The sequence below is a fragment of the Mustela erminea genome, chromosome 9 (genome assembly GCF_009829155.1).
Source record: "Mustela erminea isolate mMusErm1 chromosome 9, mMusErm1.Pri, whole genome shotgun sequence".
NCBI lineage: Eukaryota > Metazoa > Chordata > Mammalia > Carnivora > Mustelidae > Mustela > Mustela erminea.
The window spans coordinates 16,369,148-16,389,584 of record NC_045622.1 but is presented as its reverse complement, the minus strand read 5'-3'; the positions used below and the strand labels follow the sequence as shown (position 1 = coordinate 16,389,584).

The following is a 20,437-nucleotide window of genomic DNA, read 5'->3' as shown; positions in this document are numbered from 1 at the left end:
CTGTGACGAGGATGATTTAGGTTAGCTGGAAACTTTATTAAAATCCAATCTAAGTGGGCCGCCGCTGTGCTCTGTTCTCATTACCCTCCCTCTCCAAAATCAGGCCTTGGCCTCTGTGCCATGCTGAATGTGTCTATAAAACGGAGGGAACAGGCAGCCAACAGCTAAATGGCACTTAATCAGGGGATAATCTGGGCCCAGGTGGACAGTAAATACTTGGAGGGGCAGCATGAAGAGAGGGAGGGGAGAGGAAACAGCAGAGGGGGACGACGACAGGGAGGTTCACATGCATCTGCTGCAGCCTCCGGAGAGGGAGAGGAACTGCCCAGAAGCCCAGGGCTTCTGGCTGGAGGCGAACCTGGGGGACCACGGCTTGAGAAATGGAGGTCCAGAGAGGGGCCGTGACCCTGAGCGGCAGCAGGTGCCACAGCCGGAGACTCATTCTCATCCCGGGCTTTCCTCCCAAGCTCTGAGCTGCCCCACTCGAAGCTATGGACTGGCTCTCTGTTCCTCCTCCAACCTGACCTGAGCCTGTAGGAACCCTCACCTCCAGCCCCCCGGCCTCTGGGCGAACCCCGGCCAGCTGCTGGCTGTGTCTGCAGGGATGAAGGGAAGGGCATGGAGGGAAGAGGAAGAAGGGTGACAAAGCCTGAGGTCAGCCCACCCCAGGGCGCAGGGGCGCCTCCCCGGTGGGGGTGGGGGGGGGTGGGGGCGGGAATCGGGCATCAGAGCCAAGCAGGGCAGGGGGTCCCTGAGATGCTGGGCTGAGCATATACCATCTCTAAAGGTCAAAGGCTTCCTGCAGAGTATCCCACTATAACTGGAAAGGCTGGAGACAGGCACGCAGTAATGAGAGGGAGGATGAGGGCACGGGGAGGGCGCTTCCCCCACCCCAAGTCTCTTGCCCTCCCTTCCAAACTCTGAGACAGCCAGTTCACAGCCTCCCTCCTCCCCGCCACAACCAGAATGTTCCAGGCTCTCTGCTGTTCTATTTCAAGATGCGTAACTTAGCTCATTTAGTCCCTGTTTCCTGCCCCAATGTCCCCATTTTCAAAGCCAGTGGGTATACGGTCCCACATGGAACAAACACGTCCCCCAGAGCAGCCTGGGATCAAATGAGTCATCCATTTACTCATTCATTCCACCAGTGTTTGTTTACCACCTGCTATGAGCAAGGCCAAGGAAGCAGGTGAAAAGAGAAATCAGTGCTTACAACTCCCATCGCCACGTCCCTGTGAGTCACACGCACCCTGGGAAGCGGAGCACGGGAGAGGCCAAAGTCCCTGACATGGAAAGACATGGAAAGGGTGGTCAGGCTGGTGACCCAGGAGGAGCTCAGAGGTCAACAAGGCCTTGAATGTGAATAAAATCCCACCAGTCCGCAGGGTGAGAGGGGGAGCGTTTCAGGCAGAGGAGGCCGAGGCCCAGGCACCTGATGGGCAAGCATGTTCTGGAGAAGCCTGTGGGTCCAGCAGGTGGAAGGGGAGCTAGTGAGCGGCTACGGGGCAGGATATGGGGAGGAGGGAGGGATACTGAGCAATGATGCCATCTAGAAGGTCTGCAGCCTGCCTGTGAAGGCTTCGGACACCCTGGAAAGAAGTTTGCACTTTCTTCTAGAAAGACGAAACTGGGAAACACTCGGGAAGTGAGAGGTGACAGCGAGGGTGGCCAGGGCTGGGAGTGGTAGCAGTGGTCTTGGGGTCATTCAGTGAGCCAAGCTCTCCTGAGAGGCAGGTCCTGCTCCCCTCAGACATCTGGGTGGGGACTTCTTGGCTCTGGATCCTGGCGCATCAGGGCCTGAAGCCCCCAGGACCCTGCCGCCTGCCACCTTCTTGGCTGCCATGCCCCACGGCTTAGGCAGAAGGGGGTCCCACTGTCTGAGTAAATGTTTACCCACCACCCCGAATGGCACCTTTCCTGCCCCTCCCCAAGTGGCCCCCCAGGTCTGTGTCAGGTGGGTGGGCTGTGCCCCGGGGCTAGAAGCTCATCCTGAGAGCTCATCAAGCACCGTGGGAGAGCAGAGAGAAGCCAGCAACTCCGGTCTCCACACTGCTGGGCTCCAGGGACAAGAAGCTCTCCATTATCTTCCTGAGCTGTTCACTAAAGACGTCAAGCTTCATCAGAAGAGGAGAAGGGTACTGGTTTTGAAGCTGGGCAGGATGGTGTAATGGGCATATAGTGTCCAGAGGCAGACAGGCCTCCAGCCTCACACCAGCTGTGGGACCTGGGGTATGTGATTGAACTTCTCAGAGTCTCAGCTTTCTCATCTCTAAAATGGGCCTGGATGATAGGATTAAATAATTTTGATCAGCCCCATCCCTGGCATGCAATAAATACTTATTAAAAGTTGCTATTATTAGAAGGCTAGATATTTCTGGCCCCCCCCAAAACCCAAATCTCACCCCAAACTCTTCTTCCCTTTTAGAGTGTTCCTTCTCACTCCCATCCCCACTCCCTCTACTTCAAAGAATTGCCCCATTTTATAAAAATTTCTTCGGTGAGGGGGGGCTTGCCCTGTCTTTGGGACCACCTGCCAAGCCGCCTTCTCCATTCTCCCCCTGGGGCCCCACGCTGCTCTTACACAGCAAGCAATCTCTGGGCCCTCTCCTTGGTGGCTTCCAGGAAAAGCAACACCCGGTACATTTAACAGGGCTGAATAAATAGCGATCATAATATATGTTCAGCCATTAGCCGCATAAGTAATCAAAGATCACTGCCATATGATTCCTGGTTAAACATCATTTGAAACCTAATAAATAAGTGACTATAAATAAAGGCGGCACGCAGACTCGTCCCCTCTGAGCAGCGCAGCCTCTGCTCTCATTTTTAGCCTAAAGGTGCCTCCAGCGCTAGTCCTATGGTTCAATTTCAAGTCTATTTCTCTGTCCCAAATGTCCACAAAGGAAGCCGGCAAGGGTAGGACCAGGAGGAGGGCTCAGGGGCAGCATCTGCCTTCTGCTTCCTTGAAGAAACTGAATTGTCCCAGTGACCCTGGGGGTGGTGGGGGCAACAGACCTTCTTCATGCCTACCTTCTCCCCACACCTCTCCCTGGGGGCTTCGTGGCGGGCAGCAGGGCTGGGGGCAAGAAAGGGAGGTGCCTGGTGTGGAGGACAGAGCACAGGGTTGCAGCCAAAATACTCTGGGTTCAAATCCAGGGTCCTCCAGGGTCCTCCAGGATCTGCACGAGTGACCTTAGTCTCGCCCAGCCTCAGTTTCCATCCCTAAATACCAGCCATTATCAACACTACCTCTGGAAATTGTTGCCAAATGTTAAATACATAATCCATAGGAGGTGACAGGCACATATTAGATGCTCAGTAAATGCAAATGTCATTGTATCTCCTGCACTAAGGCCCTTGGAAGGGCTGGCCCACCACCCTTGCATTAAGCCCGCTTGAGATGGAAGCAGGAGAGGCATCAAGAAGCACAAACAAAACCCAAAATGCCAATGTGCCTGTGGTCCCTGGATCACCATGTCCCCGCTGCTTGCTGACCCTTTAGCACTGGATGCCTCCCTGTTTCCTACTGCCCCATGGTTCCTTCATGTCTGCGAGTCCTGCCCTTCTGTATTTAGAACAGTAACAACATGTGCTCTGTCCTATATGTCCCACAGACGTGAGCCCTCTGCAGGGCACGGTCAGCATTCAGTAAGTACCCAGAGGCGGAGGGACAGGCTGGACCAGCTTCCAGGTCTCCTAATTCCTTGCTCGGAGCAGCACCTTCCTATATCATGGTGCTCCTCAAACCATTAGAGGAAGAAGGATCTGTCCCTTTCTGGAAAGATGACAGGCAGAGTACAAGACAGTCTGCTGAGACCCTGGGGGACGTTATTGTCTCCGGGCCCTGTGGCAGGAAATAAACACATCACTCCAAGCCAGGCCCAGCAAAGCCGACGTGACACGCCCTCAGCTAATACTCAGCTTGTAGGTTACTCCTTTAGAACCCTGACGCGTTAAATCAACATGATGAAGGGCTTCCTGCTACACAGTCTCTCTCTCTCTGTCTCCCGGCCCTCTCTCCCCATGCGGTACAACTGCCGGCATAGTCAGATGGCCGTCCTCTGGGGTTCTCTGCACTCATCAAGGAAATGCACTGGCTTTGGTGTTCTGGGTTGCCTGGTTCTCCTGCGAAATGGCTGACCGTAACAGGAGTCAGGCAGCTCGGGGCAAGGATTAGACTGGAAACAGGTTCTAGTGCACGCACAGCCCCCTGCACAAGGCACAGCTCGTGAGAACGCTTTCGAGTGGCTCAGCCTCCCATCTTGGAGGCCGTCCAAGCAGAAGAGCAGAATAATGGCCCCCAAAGACGCCCACCGCCCACTCCCAGGAGCCTGCGAATGTGTTACCTTCCAAGGCAAAAGGGGCTTTGCAGATGTGATTAAGGTTACAGACCCTGAGATGAGGAGATTATCCTGGATTGTCCCCGTAGGCTCAATATAATCTCCTGAGTTCTTAAAATCAGAGAGCCTTCCCTGGCTGGGCTACCATGTGACAAGGACTTGACCCCCAGCTCTGAGGAGAAAGAAGGGGGCCACGAGCCAAGGGATGCATCAGACTCCAGAAGCTGGGAGCAGCCTTAACCGATAGCCAGCAATAAAACGGAAACCTTGATTTTATAACCGCAAAGTACTGAATTCTGCCAAAAACTCAAATGAGCAGGAAACAGACTTTCCCCTAGAGCCTCCAAAAAGGATAAAGCTCTGCCGACACGGTAGTTTTTTACCCAGCAAGAGCCGTGTTGGACATCAGAATTACAGACTGTAAGATAATGAATGTTTCTTGGTAAAGCCACTGAATTCATTGTAATTCATTATGGCAAGCAATGGAAAACTACAGTAATAATAATTATGATTATTAACTGTGGTAATAATAATTAATAGAACTACTGATAACTATTATTTATTGACCTATAAATTATCAGGCACCATGCTAGCTATTTTGCATAAGTTATCACACGTAAACCTCAACAATCACCCAGGGTAAGTAATATCACTCCCCTTTTATAGGAGAAAACAGGCGCCAAGTAATTTGTCCAGGGTCACATGCTGAAACCGTAATTCAGTTCCAACACTGCTTGTCAATAAAGCCCAGCCCCATTCCACTACCCTATGACAACATCCAAAAATTATGCTGGCCCCGATGTCGAGCAAATTGTTGCTTTTTTTATAGAATGTATTACTATTTTTTTAAGGAACAAAAGGAAATGAACTACTGTTTATTAAATATTACTAGATGCACACACCATGTATTTTACGTACCTCCTCTCAGTTAATACAGTAACCTCCCACAGTACACTGCTATCTCCAGTGGACAGATGGGAAATTGAGTGCAAGAAAGGCTCAGTAATTTGCCTAAAGGAATATAGCCAGTAAGGGAGATTCGTACCTATGGATTTTTAATCCAAGAGAGGCGCTGGCTCGTGACCCAAGGGGGAGCCTCCTGCCCCAGGCTGGAACCACAAACCAACAGTGGCAGCCCTCCCAGAGAGCCTGGCCCACCTGTCCTGCTCAAGCCGATGCTCTCTGGGCCCATGAGGAAGGAGCTAATTAAGGATAAGGAGAGCTCCAATAGGAGGGATCACAGATACTTTGACTCATCTCCACCAATGCTACTTACATCCACTTAACAACCTTAATTCCTTGGACATTCTTGGCGTCCAAATTGGCTCTGAAGGGGAAAGTCGTATCAACCACCGTTTCCAGGTAAGAGTCCCCTTGGGTTCAGAAACCCCGAGGGCTCCAGAAAGTACAAGCAGCATTCCTTACAGATGGCCTTCGCACAGCTCGCCCCCTTGCCGGGTCTGTTGGCCTGAGACCCCAGGGTGGCTGCCCAGAGGTTTGGGGGCCACCCTAAGCAAATCGACTCTCACACAGACCAGCAGCTGCTGTCACTCTGGGCCAAGTCCTTAGCACAGCTTCCTGCTGAGGGCCCCCGGGCTGTGTGCTTCCCTTTTCTGTCATCTCCGGGAAAATCCCTGTTCTTTCATTTATGAGCTGAAAGCTCAAAGTCTCATGTTGTCAGATCCCAGCCACTAGGGGGAATTTACGAGCATTGCTAGCCAAGTGGCATTCCCTGCCCTGCCTGTGTCACTCCCTGCTTAAAAGACCCATACTAGAAAGGATGGGGAAAAGCACATCTGGGAAGACACCACAGGGGTCGCAACATCGTGGAGCTCCAGCCCTGGGCTCTTTAACACAGGTGTCTTTGCGCAGGTGACCCTAGGACATCCTACTGCAGGCCCTCCAATAGGAGCATTGACTCTGGGGGCTGGGAGCAAAGCCCAGCCTGTGAAGAGCCGGGGGGGTAGGGGGAGTGGGGAGCATTTCACAGGCAGAGGTGGGACCTGGATGGGCTTTCCTTAACCTCTAGAGTGGTCAGCCAGGGCTCGGTGGGAGTGGGTCCAACAAGGGGCTTGGAGCCGGAGCAGGAGCTTGTGTTCAATTGGAAGCAGTTAAGGGGAGGGCCTTAACTGCTTCCAATTGCCTCTGATCTGGGGGTTGCATACTCTGGAAAAAGAAGAAAAGAGAAAACCCATTTGGAGGAGGGTGACCAGGATGCTGAGAAGGAAGGAATGAAGGCAGTGATGATGGATCTCTGGAAGAAAGGAGATACCAGGAGCTGTGAACAGTGTCTTGGAGCCCAGCGGTGCCATCACTGGGAAGAGCAGACACCCGCTCTGAATGCTCCTGAGCCACAGGCAGGGCTGGGACAGGAAGTAGAAGACACAGACGGACACACAGACTTGGGCTCAACAGAAAGAAAAGACCAACAGTCAGTCTTCAAAGCGGAATGGGTTAGATCGGGGTCCCTCCCACCATCAGGACTGTTGACAGGCGGAGTACAGCACTGGGAACATCTGCTGGCAGACAACAGACAGGTACCCTGGCCAGCAAAGGAGGCTGCAGGAAAGAGCCAGAAGCAGGCGGCAGGGTCGCAGCTGGCCCCCGGGCTCTCAGAAGACAGACGAGCAAGGCCTGACCATAGAGGCCCAGGGGAGCCTGGGCACTGCTGAATGCCAGAGTGAGGTCTCAGACTTGCCAATGAGACAGAATCTTGGGCACTGCAGCGGCAACCCAGGTGGGGGTGATTAGAAGTCAACGGCCAGGTGTTTGCATCTGAGGGGGACGAAGGAAGACCAGCAGCCAAGATTCACTCCGATGCTGAGTCATTAACTGCTGGCTTGGGCTTCCTCAGAATGAGACTGAGGTTGGCCCCAGGACCTGGAGTTGGCTGCAGGAACGGGAGAACGCAGGACAGGGAGCCAGCAGGGCTGCTGCACTGTCCCTAACAAGGAACACCTGTTCAAAACCGCTTCTGCGTCCGGGGAGACCATCATCGTCTCTGCCATTGAACGGCAGGCGTATGGGACGCTCCTTTGGGACCCTCCCTGGGGCCGCATCATTCATTTGTCCGCTAGCTATTCAGCAAGTACTTTCTATACACCAAGCACTGTTGATGTGCTGGAGAAACAGTAGGGAAGAAAACAAAGAGCTTTCCCTGATGGGAGGACACAGAAACAACCAGGACTGGTTTGCCAGGTGGCCATAAGTGCTAAGGAAAAAAATCAAGCAAGTAAGGGGGGGGGGGGTTGTTGTGGGGCAGGGCATGGCCTGCAGGGGGTGACGGCATGGACCAGGCAGGGATCTCGGTGGAGCATGTGTTAGGCAGAGAGCACAGCAGGTGCAAAAGCCCTGAGGTGAGCGCGTCCTTGCCTCGTTGGAGAAAAAGGCAGGGGATTACTGGGGTCGCGGTTGGTGTGGGTGAACAAGAGTCACCCGGTTAGAGAGGAACTGGAAAAGTAACCCAACAGTGGGGCAGACCATGAAGAGTCCCATGGGACACTGTGGCTGTTTTCTTCGACTCTGGGCTGAGAAGGCGCTGGGGAGGTGCACTGACATGGTGCAACTGACATTTTGAAATAATCATTTCTTGCTGCCATTTTGATAAATGAAAGTGACCAGGCGAGCAGGAAGCAGAGAAACCAGGAGAAAGGCTTTGTGGTAACCCAAGTGCGAGATGATACAGTCTTAGAACAGGAAAGCAAGAGAGAAGTGCTAAGAAGTGGCTGGTCTCTGGGTATAGTTGGAGAGAATTTTCTGGTGGAAAAGATACAGGATGTCAGAGAAAGAGAGGATGCAGCGTGACTCCAAAGGTTGGCGCCTAAGTCAGAAAAGAGGGGGTAGCATATTCCAGTGTGTGGAATGGGGGAGAAAGGAGGAGCGGCAGGCTGGAGGGAAACATCCAAACCTTGACTTTGGGTATGCCAAGTCTGAGTTTCTCTCAGACATCCACGTGGGGATGGTGAGTCGGCGCAGGAGTCTGGCGTTGCGGGAGAGGTCGGGGCGGGAGCTGAGAAGACAGAAGCCAGACGCACGTAAAGCCCCGAGACCGAGGGAGATCACTAGGGGCGGGTGAGGAGAGAGGTGTGTCAGCAGCGAAGCCTGGGGCACATCCCTATCCAGAGGTCAGGGAGACAAGAAGGAATCAGCAGAGGACGCTGGGAGGGAGTAGCCGGCGAGAAGCGCAAGAACCAAGATGGAGCGTGACCGGAAGCCAAGAGCAAGAAATGTTTCCAGGGAGAGGGAGTGAGAGGCTACATCAATGCCAGTGAGATGAGGCCTCGGGACCGACAACCGGATGCGGTCCGGCGGGCATCCTGGTGGGGATGATGTTAGGACGGGAGGAAGCCGCACGGAGAGGGTGAGAAGACAGGGGATGCAGACAGCTTTGAGTTGGTAATTCTCTTGCAGAGTTTCTGTGTAAAGGGGAGGAGAGACATGGGACGTTAGCTGAAGACAGATGTGAGGCTGGGGACGTTTTAAGATGGGAGACCCTTTGCATCCCTTAGCCAGGCCCTGGGACCAGCACCGCAGTGTGCAAAGTGCCCCTCGAGGGTGGAGAAGACAGACTTCCGTCTCTCAAAAGCTCTTAGGCTCCTGGGCTAGATGGAGTTCAAACAAGGGAGAGGTGGGTGCTCGTCAGTGAACACAGTGCAGTGCACATATGAGCATGCGCATGACTTGCCCCGGAAAATTCTGGAAGCAAGAGTTTCCCAACCAGGTGCGGAGTCCCAGCGCCCAGAAAAAGATGAATTTAAAGCAGGCTTTAGAAAAAGGGGAAAGATAGCATTTGCTGGAGGAGTGCAGAAGGGCAGGGGCCCGGGCAGGGGACAGCTGCCGGATGGAGACAGGGTGGCCCCAAAGTCCTCTTCGTCATCCCAGCTGTCACTGTCCCGGCACTTGCTGCACACCTGATGCAGCTCGAAGGACTGTCTCTGGGGTCAATTATTGAACTCTCATGAGAGCCTGAGCTGGGGACCGCTCTTATCCCATGTTAATGGATAAAGAAATTAAAACACCAAGATATTAAGTGCTTGCCCAAGGTCATACAACCTCACAATAAAGAGTGGAGCTCAGATGCAAACCTAGGCAGTCTGGTTAGAGTTCCTGCTCTGGCATCAACCCCACACAATGCCAGAGCCTTCCAGAGCCAACCCCAGTGCTACCCAGAACACATCTGATTCCCTTTTCCTCTTGCCCTCCATGCACCCATCAGTTTGGAATAGCCACAGACATCTGGGAGGGTCTGGGTGGAAAAGGCCAGGAGGAGGGGACACTGAGGCACCCTCTCATGGCCCACCACAAATGGCCACTCAACCCCAACACATGGAGGGAGGGAGGGAGAGGAGCTGAGGGGATGTGGCTAATGTCTGCCCCTGGGGTAGAGTTTCAGAATGGACTTCAGACCCTCTCCTCTGAGAAGGGTCATGCTAACAGAGAGAATCTCAACCCCCATCAGGAGTTGTGGTGAAAGAGCCCCCATCAAGGGCTGTGGTGCCTCCTGAGACCAGCACGGTCTCCCCAGGCATGCCAACAGAGGTGCAAGCTGAGCACCCGCTACCCACGCCAGTCTGGGCTCCCTTCCCTCTCCACAGCCCTCCTCATCAATGTGAGCTCAAATGGGCCCCACCAACCCAGCCGCCGTGACAGCTGGGCGCCATGACTCAGCTCGATGGAAAGAAACCCACAGGGAGACACAGCAGTACACTTGAGCAGTCTCACAGGTGTCTACAGCCTCCTGATACCCAGGGCTCCCCTGCAGCCGTGGCCCAGGCCCCATCAAGTTGACACAGAATGTGTGTCTACTCCTGCAGAGACCAGAGAGAGAAAGCGCGACTGCTGTCGTTCCTGGAGCCAAGCTGCAAGGCTGTGAGGGGGATGTGGGGGCTCTGCCGACGCACACACGTGTATCCCACGGGCACTCGGACACTCAGCTCACACACACTCAGCAGCTCCCACCATCCCCCCATGATTCTCCAGCTCCCCGACCCGTGGCCGCAAGAAGAAGGGAAACACGCAGACAGGTCTACACTGACTAAGGAGAAAGGATCAGGAGGGCTATCTTGTCTTATCTGCCCTGTCCAAGCATCTGGGGCCAGATGGGGTCAGGGCTTAAGTTAAGCAGATGGCTGCCTCCATTCTAAGCCCTTATTGATGGTCGTTAATGAGGACACAAGGATAATGAAATGTCTCCCTATGGACATATGAACACAGACCAAAGTATGCTTCCACAGAATCCCAGGTTCAAAGTGGCCTTCGAGGTAACATGTCCAACCCCCGGCTTTGAGGCTGAAATCCTTGTCCCACCCCTGTGGCCACCTCCAGCTGTGGGAGCCTCTGTCCCCAGAATGGCTGATCCCGTCTGCCTGATGGACAGTTTTTGACTTCTCAGCCCAATTTCTCTCTATAATTTCCACCGTCCCCACACATACCTGAAACCACCACAGGGGGAAGAAAATAGAGCTTGCTAACCAGTCACTCCCCATTTCAAGACTTTTGTAAACCATCTCACAGAGCTGAAGACAAGTTTCCAAAAGTCTGACGTGATACGGTCATGGCTGTTCTCCCAGACCAGGTGCGTCTCTGCCAGGCTGGGCTTCACCCACCAGAGCAGCAGCTCCTCTCAGGCACGTGCAGAGGGGCAAAATGAGAGCCCAAGGGAAACCAGGCCATTCTAACACAAGGGAACCCAGGCAGCCACACACCAAAACTCATCTGAAAATCAGCTCTATTCTCTAAAATAGAACTTTTAGTTACAGAACAAGAGCCCCATTCCTTGGCTCTGATATCCCTACTTCTGGGACCTTTCCCAGCTTTCTCCCAAAGATCCTTCACGATCTGTTTAAGAAAACAGCACATTTGCTACCATTACTTGCCTATTCTCTTTAGCTCAGCCAGATTTCAGGTCTTGGTGACGGTGTACAGGCCTCCAGTGGCTTTCAGTTCCACCGAGCAAGAACGTACCGCCAACAGGCTATTCAGGACCCCGCCACCTTAGCTGTGCCCCAACTCTGCTTCCCAGAGCTCCTCTGCTAACCCACCTGGGACATGCCTGCTCCCCTCCTCCCTTGGAGAAGCTTGGGCAGGTCACAACCTCTGTGAACCTCAGGACCTTCCTCCATTAGATGGGCTCACTCCCACCTGCCTTGCAGGTTGCTGGGGAAATTGAGCTAACACAGGTGTGAGAACGCATTACATACCACAAACCATGGCACAGAACTCTCCAGATGGCTGGGAGTCAGGAGCTGTGGCATTGCAGGAGGGGCCCTTTGCTGGCTTACTTCACCTAATGGGGACCCCCCAGTTTTATCAGTAACATGAAACCCACCCAGACCAAACTCAATCCTCACATCTCAGCAGAAAAGACTACAGCCTGAAGTCATACTGCACCGATGGGCTCTGGGAAGGTGGAGAGAGAATTCAGACTTCATGAAAGCATCCTGTGTAGCACTCTTGGAAGAAGGCAAGCTGCAGGTGAAGGCAGATGATGACATCATGGGCCGAGGGACTCTGCACAGCACCCTGGCCCGGTTGCCTACCTAAACACAGCTGACCTCCCTCCCCCCGACTACAGGTGTGGCAGCAGACGTGGTGGGGGAGCAGGGTGAGACAGCCTGGCGCAGGCACACATGCTTATAGACACACACATAGACGTCTTGATTTTTCGGTAAAATATCTACTCTTTTAATTACGTATGTTGCTCATTTATCGTTAAATGACACTGTTTGGTGTTTTTGAGCATTGACCGATTTCTGGGGAGAGAGACATCCAAAAACGGACCGGTCAAGCTCCACCTTCAAAACCGTGCCATCAGGTCACACATCTAGCAAACATTAGGTGGGCACGACTCTGAGGCAGGCACTGGGTTAGACCCAGGAATACAGACATCATAAAGACAGACACAGATCCCCTAAGGTGTTCAGCAGGGGAGAGATCTGTGTCCCAGAAATCTTTCCATATTCCCTCTCTAGATGACAGATGAAGGAGAAAGTCATCAATTTCTATTTGTCACTAATATGAAAGACCAATTGATTGCCTACCTGCATGACTCAGTTTGGAAGAGAGATGACAAGTTACGTGCCCATCAAAATTCCATAAATCACATCATGTGGTAAGATTATTGAGGGGAACCCACTCCTCAAAAAAAACAAAAACAAAAAAAACAACCCATGGTGAATCCTTTCTTTGCAAGACACAGAATTCTGCTGGTATATTTGGATCTCGGTGTGTCAGATATATTTAATACACAGCAGAAGAGAATGAAAAAAATGGTGTTTTTAATTCTTCCCTCTTACCTCCCCCAGTTCTCTTATTATCTCCATCTTTATAACATTTGAATATTCTATGTTTAATGTTCTCTGTACAGGACTTGGAACTCACTGGGGGAAACCAACCAAGTAAAAAATGGTAGTTGTAAAGTGCATGGGTGTCCTAGTAAGGCAGAGCGTCAAATAAATCCAGGTTCCTGCTGCTTTACCAGCCAGGAAACTCTGAACTTGAGAGAGACACAACTGCTCCCATAACCTGCTCATGTGTCTCCTGAGCCCCAAGCCCATCGGGACTTCTGTGCCCCATGAGCAAGCCTCTCAAATCCCCAGGCCTCAGTTTCCCCGTTGGTCAGATGGACTTTCTCTGTGCCCTTGGGAAATGATTTGCAGGTAAAAGAATCCACGGAGAGCTGGAGAGGACATAAGGCCAAGACTCCCTCTGTCAATTCCTTTACTGGGTAGAACACGGTGTCGTTTACATGTGTGTTCTGATAATGGGATCGCCCTTATGTCTCCAGGTGTACAGCTGCGGTGGCCCAGGGTAGAAAGAGACAGCTTTGGAGACAGATTCCAATTTCAGTATCTACACGACCTTGTGTGATCTTTCAACTCCCCAAGGCTTCCTGTCTTCATCTTAAACATCAGGTGGTTAATTCTGCCATGGACATTGCCGGATATACGTGAACTACGAAGCCTGGGTCGTGGGGGAGAGGAAGGCCTTTTTGAGTGGGAGGGGCTCTGGTGATTATTACCGCGCCTCCAAGTCCTCAGTGCTCGGCACAGAGTACTCAACAAACACCTGTCGAGGGCACTGGTAAATGGGTAGTTGACTCACTGCATCTACTGTCACAGCCAGCATCAGAACCCAATGAAGAGCCTCAGCCCATTCTTGTTATGTGTTCCAGAGAAGACCGAGCACATTTTCTCCTCCTTTTCCTCCTTTGTCTTCCCCTTCCAGCAGTCAGTCTACCCCTTTAAGCATACGCAAGACCAGAGGACCGTATGTTAAAACAAAGATACTGAATGTGTTCTTGGGGAACCTGGTCTTGCAAGGGGCCGCGGATCTGTCCACACACCCAGTGACTGAATCTGAGCAATCCGTTCACATACGTGGAGTGTGTCCGGTGGCCAGTTGCCCTTGGAGTTCACAGTCTGGTGATAAGTAGAGCATGACCCAGCAGGTGCTGGAACAGGTGTTAAGTACCAGGGAATGGGAAACATGGCAGGAAAAAGATGATTTCTCCCCGGGACGGACAGGGAGATCATGAGAAAGGACTTTGCAGTGGAAGCCATTGAAGCTTGGGAGAATAGTGATAGGGGAGGAAGAGGAGGAGAGGGAGGGGGAGAAGGGGTAGCTGCGGTAGGAGTTTTCTGAGAAGAGGAGGGGCGGGGGGTGAAGAGGAAGCAGACGCGCCGTGGGAGCAGTTTTCCAGGAAGAGAAGTCAGAATGGGGAGAGCAGCTCCCCCGCATGGGAGGGAGGAGGGGAAAGCCCAGAGCAAAGCCTCCTGGTCTATTTGGGTAACAGTAAGTAGTTCACGGGGGCTGAAACGGGGGCCAAGGAACGAGTAACGGGAGGCAGTCTAGAAAGCTGACAAATACTTACTGAGTACTTCATGTGTTCGGGGCAAAGGTAACATTTGCTAATGTCAGGAATGGGTGGAAGAAAAGCACCAGAGACAATACCGCGGGTGGCCAATCTCCTTCCCAGTGGCCGGTGAGCCCGCAGGTGGGCGGCCAAGCGAGCAGGGCAAGAGCGGTCAATGACTAGTGGCTCTAGCGTGGGCTGCCACCAGCCCGGCCACCTACTTGCGACATCCCCTTGGGGCCTCCTTCCCCACATGTGAAATGAGCGGCTTGGAGAATGGGATCTTCAGAATCCTTCATCGCTCTAAGAGAAGACGACAGTCCCTCCAAGTACTAGAGGGCGGGAGAGATGGGGTGGGGTCCCCTTCTGAGCATTTATTAACTTGTGGCTCCCACAGTCATCACTCAGAGAACCCAGAGGGACAGAAGCAAAATCAAAAGACATTTTCAGAAGACGGATGACTGAAGGGGGCTGACATATGTGTGAGAGTTTGGGGAATTTATGCGGGCAGCCTCACGGTCATAAATAAAATCCCTTTCTCTTACCCAAAACCTCATTCGGGGGGTAAACACCGGGCACCGTAATAGACAATTTGGCTGGATCTCCCGCCCCGCACCTCACTTGAATGAAAAACAGCAGTGCCCGGGCAGCGTAATGGGTTCGGCCGTCTCTTTGCAAACATCCATACTGTCACCGGTGGAGGAGCAGGGCTGAGGATGGAGCAGGGCTGAGGACAGAGCAGGGCTGAGGACAGAGCAGGGCTGAGGACAGAGCAGGGCTGAGGACAGAGCAGGCGGGGCAGTTCATCTCTGGGATTCTCATCCTTTCTGCAGCCTCACTCTCTCCGCTATCTCTCCTGAGGCTGAGGAGTTTGGGAGGAACCCCGAAAGCACCAAATGCAGGGAGAAGTGACCCTTGGGAAGGGGCAAGGGGAACCACACCCCTCCCTTTCCCGTGCGCCTCTGGGGGCCGCGGGAGACGCCAGCCCCACCAGCATCGGTCCGGCCCGTTCTGCTCAAGGCTGCCTGCTGCCAAGCTCAGCTACTTGTTTTCTTGACCTACTTCTCCTCCCCTCCCCGCCCCACTCCAGATCCCCTCTGGAGCCCACAGTAATTAGCACCTTTCTGTTCATTAGGTTCAGGAGACTTGAAAAACCTCCTGGCTCCCAGGATAACCAAGGAGACGGGGGAAACGGGTCCCGGCATTGCAGGCTTTTGGTTTTGCCTTTCTTTTCTGTCCCTTTGTTGGCTTCACTCTGCTTCCTGGCCTCTGTGTGAGAGGAGGCCCGGTTTGACCTTGCCAGCCAGCAGGGCGCCTGGCTGGAGATGGGCTGAAAGTGGCCTGGCGTGAACCAAAACAGAGGGCCAACAGCATCTTGACAGCACTGGACAAGCAATGCTCCAGGAGTGGGTGCGGGAGCAGGAGGGGTCCCTTTGAAGCCCTCCGTTGTCAGCGTCGCAGCCAAGAGAAGGATCTGTCAGCTCCACTTTCTGTTCCCCTCCTGGAGAACCGGTGTCAGGAGAGCCAAGGCCGTGAGGCGCTGCCGTTTCTGGCTCAATCCCTTTCCGCTTCCCATTAGCGACAAATGGAAATTGATGGGTTACCGCTTTATCCGCTCATTTAGAGGGGGAGAAAACCTCGCAGCAAACGCTGAATAACTGTAGGCATCTTATAAATTAAGCATCTTAAGGATACGAACCGTTTTGCATTGCTCCTAAGCAGAATTAAATTAGGTTTTGAAGTTCGGTAAAAACGAATGGGGAGAGGGAGGGAAGATTTTGTTTTTAATTCCTTGCTTTAAAGCATGCAGAGTGGCGAGCTGAGGGCAGTGAGAAGGGAAGAACTAAGTCACCTGTCTGCATTTCTGATTCCAATCAGCCACTGTTGCATATGCATGGAGAAGTGGGCCCAAGAGTCCACACGGGGCAGCCCGGAGACCTGCAGCTTGGCTTCTGGCCCACGGTGCGGGCCTAGCCCGGGTCGTGGCTGCTGGCCTGCCTCTGCCCCCCCGGGGCCTCCTGCCCACCACCAGCAGGCCAACCTCTAGGACTCTGGACCAGTCCTGGTTGCAAGCGGCTTAAAAGCCAATCTCCTAGGACTCGGCGTCAAGATACCTTCCTTCTCAATCAGCCTCTAACACTTTTAAGTTCAGGTCTAGGATCTAGGATCCTGCCTCATTGGCAGTATCCACTTCCCTCACTCCCCACCCCAGTCTGGGAAGAGGGGCATCCCATGGGTACCTATCCGCAGAAGCTGCCTAGATTTGAGTCCTTCTGGGGCTCTTGTCTCACCTTGCCCCAGGGGTCCTGATGTTAACTCAGCCTTCTTACGACCAATAGCCCATCCACCTGGGCTTCTCACTGCTGTACCCCAACCCACCTGTCCACACTGACCCCGTTCCCCATATATACACAATCCCCCAATCCATGACAGCCTACATCAGTCCTGGGCCATCAGATGGACCAACCACACAGTGCACACTGGCATAAACTCTCCTTGTTTGTCCCTGCAGTCAGGGCTGTTTTCATATGACCCATATTCGCAGTGCCCGAGCCTATAGGGAATGAGGCTCACGCCGTCGTGGGGAAGAAGAGGCACCTGGCTTCCCAGGCACTCCTGTATTCCCAGGGGAGAAAGGCCTTGCTCCGGGACCAGGGCTGCTGCTGGGACAGGGAGCAGCACAGCCCCTGCCTGTCCCTAGAGTGGGCGTCCCCAAGCAGCAAGGCCAGGGGGAGAATGTGGGCCACTGCAGTAGCCTTGCCTCCCTCTCTAGAACCAGGCCAGGGAGAACCGACACACCATGTCAAGGGCCCTGCCGAGCAGCCGGCCAGGGCCCCTGAGAGCTCTCCCTGACTAGATCTGAGGCACACTCTCCAGGAAGCCTTCTTGGATTGATAAGAGACCAGGAGAGGTAATTTCTTCTCTAATCTCCAGCCCTGGATTTAAAATCCCCACAGTCATGCCCACCCTCCTGCTTCACCCTTCGTGTGCCAGGCCGAGTCCGCCACAAACTGGAACAGGGACTCCGCGTCTCTGTTCTCCCCACAAGGGGGCTGGACAGACTGACCACCAGCAGGATCGGAGCTGTGAGCCCGGCCCACCCCCACCGCTAGCCCAGCTGAACTCAGGGAGGGCACAACGCACAAGATATCCCCCACGAACACCCGGGCTCCAGGCGGGGGCATCCCCCAGAGCTGGGCTGCCCCACTTACCAATTCTCAAGGAGTGCGGGCTGCAGGCGACCATCACTAGCCACGCGGGAAGCAGCACCAAAGGCGCCGAGAGGCGGGGCATCTTCTATAAATCCTCATGGAGCCCTCTGCTGGTCTGGGCATGACATAACTCTGCGGGAGAGCGGCGGGAGGGAGCAGGTGAGTCTGACGCCCCTGCCAGGTAGCCACCCACCCAGCCCTGCGACCAAAGCTGCCCCGTGGGGAGGGCTCTCAATCCCCTGCAGAACCACTGGCAGGGAAACCTCCAGGCCAGCTCTAGGCCAGCTCCTTGGTCCTTGCTTCTGAGGCCAGGCCCACAGAAGGCTCATGTTCTAACCCCAGCCCCCCGATCCAGCTGGGGGTTTGGGGGAGTAACTCTGACCAAATGATGTAAGGGGCTCCACGGTTCTGAAATCTCTAACTGGAATGAAAACCCTCATCTGCTCTTGAGAAACAAGAGCCATGAGTGAGCCGAAGAGGAAGGGGTGGCGAGACTATGCCATTGCCCCGGAGACACGCTGTATGCCCTGCTCTGCTCACTGGGGAGCAGTGAGGGGAAGGGGCTGGGTTCAAGTCCTACTCCTCCATGTGCTAGCAAGGTGGCCTTCAGGAGGACTGTCCTTGACCCCTCAGCTCAGTTTCCTCGCAGGTAAAACTAGCTTGGCGTCTCTCAGGTGGGAGAGCTGAACCACAGACCGAGATAACAGGGGAAAAGCAGCTGCGCTCAGGCCTGGCCTAAAGGATGAACTACACACCATCAGTCCCTCCCTGGCCCAGATCGAGAGGTCCATTCTCAGTAAAAACTGAGGGTAGAAGCACACAAACCAGGTCATCAGCTGGTTTCCGCATCTGCTCTTGCTACCTGACGGAAATGAGCCCCTCCCCATCCTTTCTCCACAAATCTCCATTCCTCCTGAGGCCAATGGGCCTGATGTCAAAACCAGAGCCTTGGAGAGGACTACCTCCCCCGAGGCAGCATGGGTACTGTCCCCTCCCTGAGACCACCAACACCCTGAGAACAGAGTCTGCAGCCTGCCAGCCACACACCATCAATGGGGTCAAGTCAGAGCTAGTAAGCACCTGGATATGCTAGCCCCTGGTCACCACTGATTAGGATAGTAGTATTAAAATTATTCTTTCCCCCACCCAATCCAGACAATTCAACAGAAAAATGGGCAAAGACTAGAACAGACAGTCCACTAATAACTGCATCCAAAAGCCTATAAACATTGGAAGAGGGTCTCAGCATCCCTGGGCATCAAAAAATGCAACTTCAAACCATAGTAAGAAACCACTATACACCCACCAGAATGACTTTTTAAAAAAGACAGTGTCAAGTGTTGACAAGGATGTGGAGCAACTGGAACTCTTGTATGGTGCCAAGGCAAGTGTAAGTTGATAGAACAGATTTGAAAAACCGGTCTTTATGCTCCCAAAACCCAGAGCTTTACCAGTACCGTAGGGACACTGAAACCCCACAATAAGCCTATCCCCAACAGAATGTATGTGCTCAGATGTCTTAGAGATGTATTAGAATGTTCATAGCAGCACTTTGCACTTCCCCAAACTGGAAACTACCCAGCTGTCCAGAGGCAGAACAGAGAAATACAGTGTATATCCACACAACAGAAGGTTCCATGGAAATGAAAATTAATCATCAACAACCACGTGTTGAGATTCATGATGAATCTCATGAACATAATTTGACCAAAAGAAACTAGGAACAGAAGCATACATGCACACATACGACATGATTCTTTCTATAAAAAGTATAAAAAACTGGGGTGCTTAGGTAGTTCGGTTGGTTAACTGTCTGCCTTCAGCTCAGGTCATGATCTTGGAGTCCTGAGATCAAGCCCCTCATAAGGCACCCTGAGGCAGGGAATCTGCTTCTCCTTCTCCTTCTCCCTCTCACCCTGTTCCTGCTCACTCGTGCTCTCTCTCAAATAAAATAATTTTTTTTTAAAGAAAAGTAGCATAAAAAACTGTTAGAAGCCTTGTTGGTGGGTACCCTTGGGGTAACAGGAAGGGGCATGTGGGGTCTTCTGGAAGTGCTGACAATGTCCTGTTGCTTACTCTAGGCACGATCCTGAAGATACAACACCAAGGCCCCCTGCCCAGCAAGTGTGTTCAGTCAGTTTGTGAAAACTCCCTCAGCTGTATACTTAGGACTATATTCACTTTTCTGTGTGTGTGTGTGTGTGTGTGTGTGTGTGTGTTGCACACTTCAGTAAGTCTTTATTTAAGGATCACACACTTGATGTTCCAGCCACACCCAGCACCAGGCAGCATCCTGTGCACCCCTGGTTCCCTCTGCCTGATGCTCCTCTCCCCGACCCCTGCCATTTGCCAGGATCCAGGGCCCCTCTGTGTGCCACTGTGACAGCCTATGCTGATTCTTACAGCTTTTCCTCCCATTGCTGGGAGAAATAAAATATTTCTGTTTATTTTATTTCTCACATTGCCATGTGCCCACACATGGAACCAGTGTGGGTTTCTTAAGGTCAAGGACAAGTGCCAGCCTGCTGTTGATTCCCCAGTCTATGTATACACAACAGGTGTGCAGGATGAACTTGTTCAATGAATAGAAGGGCTCAAGCCATCACCTGCTATTAGGAGTCAGAGGTAAAGAAAGGTAAAGGACTGGGGCACCTGGGTGGCCCAGTGGGCTAAAGCCTCTGCCTTCAGCTCAGGTCATGATCCCAGGGTCCTGGGATAGAGCTCCGCATCGGGCTCTCTGCTTGGCAGGGAGCCTGCTTCCTCCTTTCTCTCTCTTTCTTCCTGCCTCTCTGCCTACTTGTGATCTCTGTCTGTCAAATAAATAAATAAAATCTTTAAAAAAAAAAAAAAAGGAAAGAAAGAAAGAAAGGAAGGAAGGTAAAGGACTAAGACAAAGGCAACTCTGCTGTTGGCAAATCAGGCCCAGAATCTCCATCCTATCATTCATGGATGTTGATGCAAGGACGAATTACAGCACACACAGTCTCCAGAGAAACCTGACATTCTGACTTGCTATGGATAAAGTTGATTGT

At 52.9% G+C, this 20,437-nt stretch overlaps 1 protein-coding gene across 2 annotated transcripts in view; it reads right to left on the bottom strand.

Annotated features, from left to right (window-relative positions):
* GRIK4 (glutamate ionotropic receptor kainate type subunit 4) overlaps positions 1-20,437 on the bottom strand; it is a 415,182-nt gene that overhangs the window by 272,845 nt on the left and 121,900 nt on the right. For both annotated transcript variants that reach the window (XM_032359115.1, XM_032359116.1), the window contains exon 3: positions 17,406-17,537. In XM_032359115.1, the coding sequence (XP_032215006.1) occupies positions 17,406-17,487 (82 nt within the window). In that variant the 5' untranslated portion in view covers positions 17,488-17,537. The remainder of the gene's footprint in view (positions 1-17,405; positions 17,538-20,437) is intronic.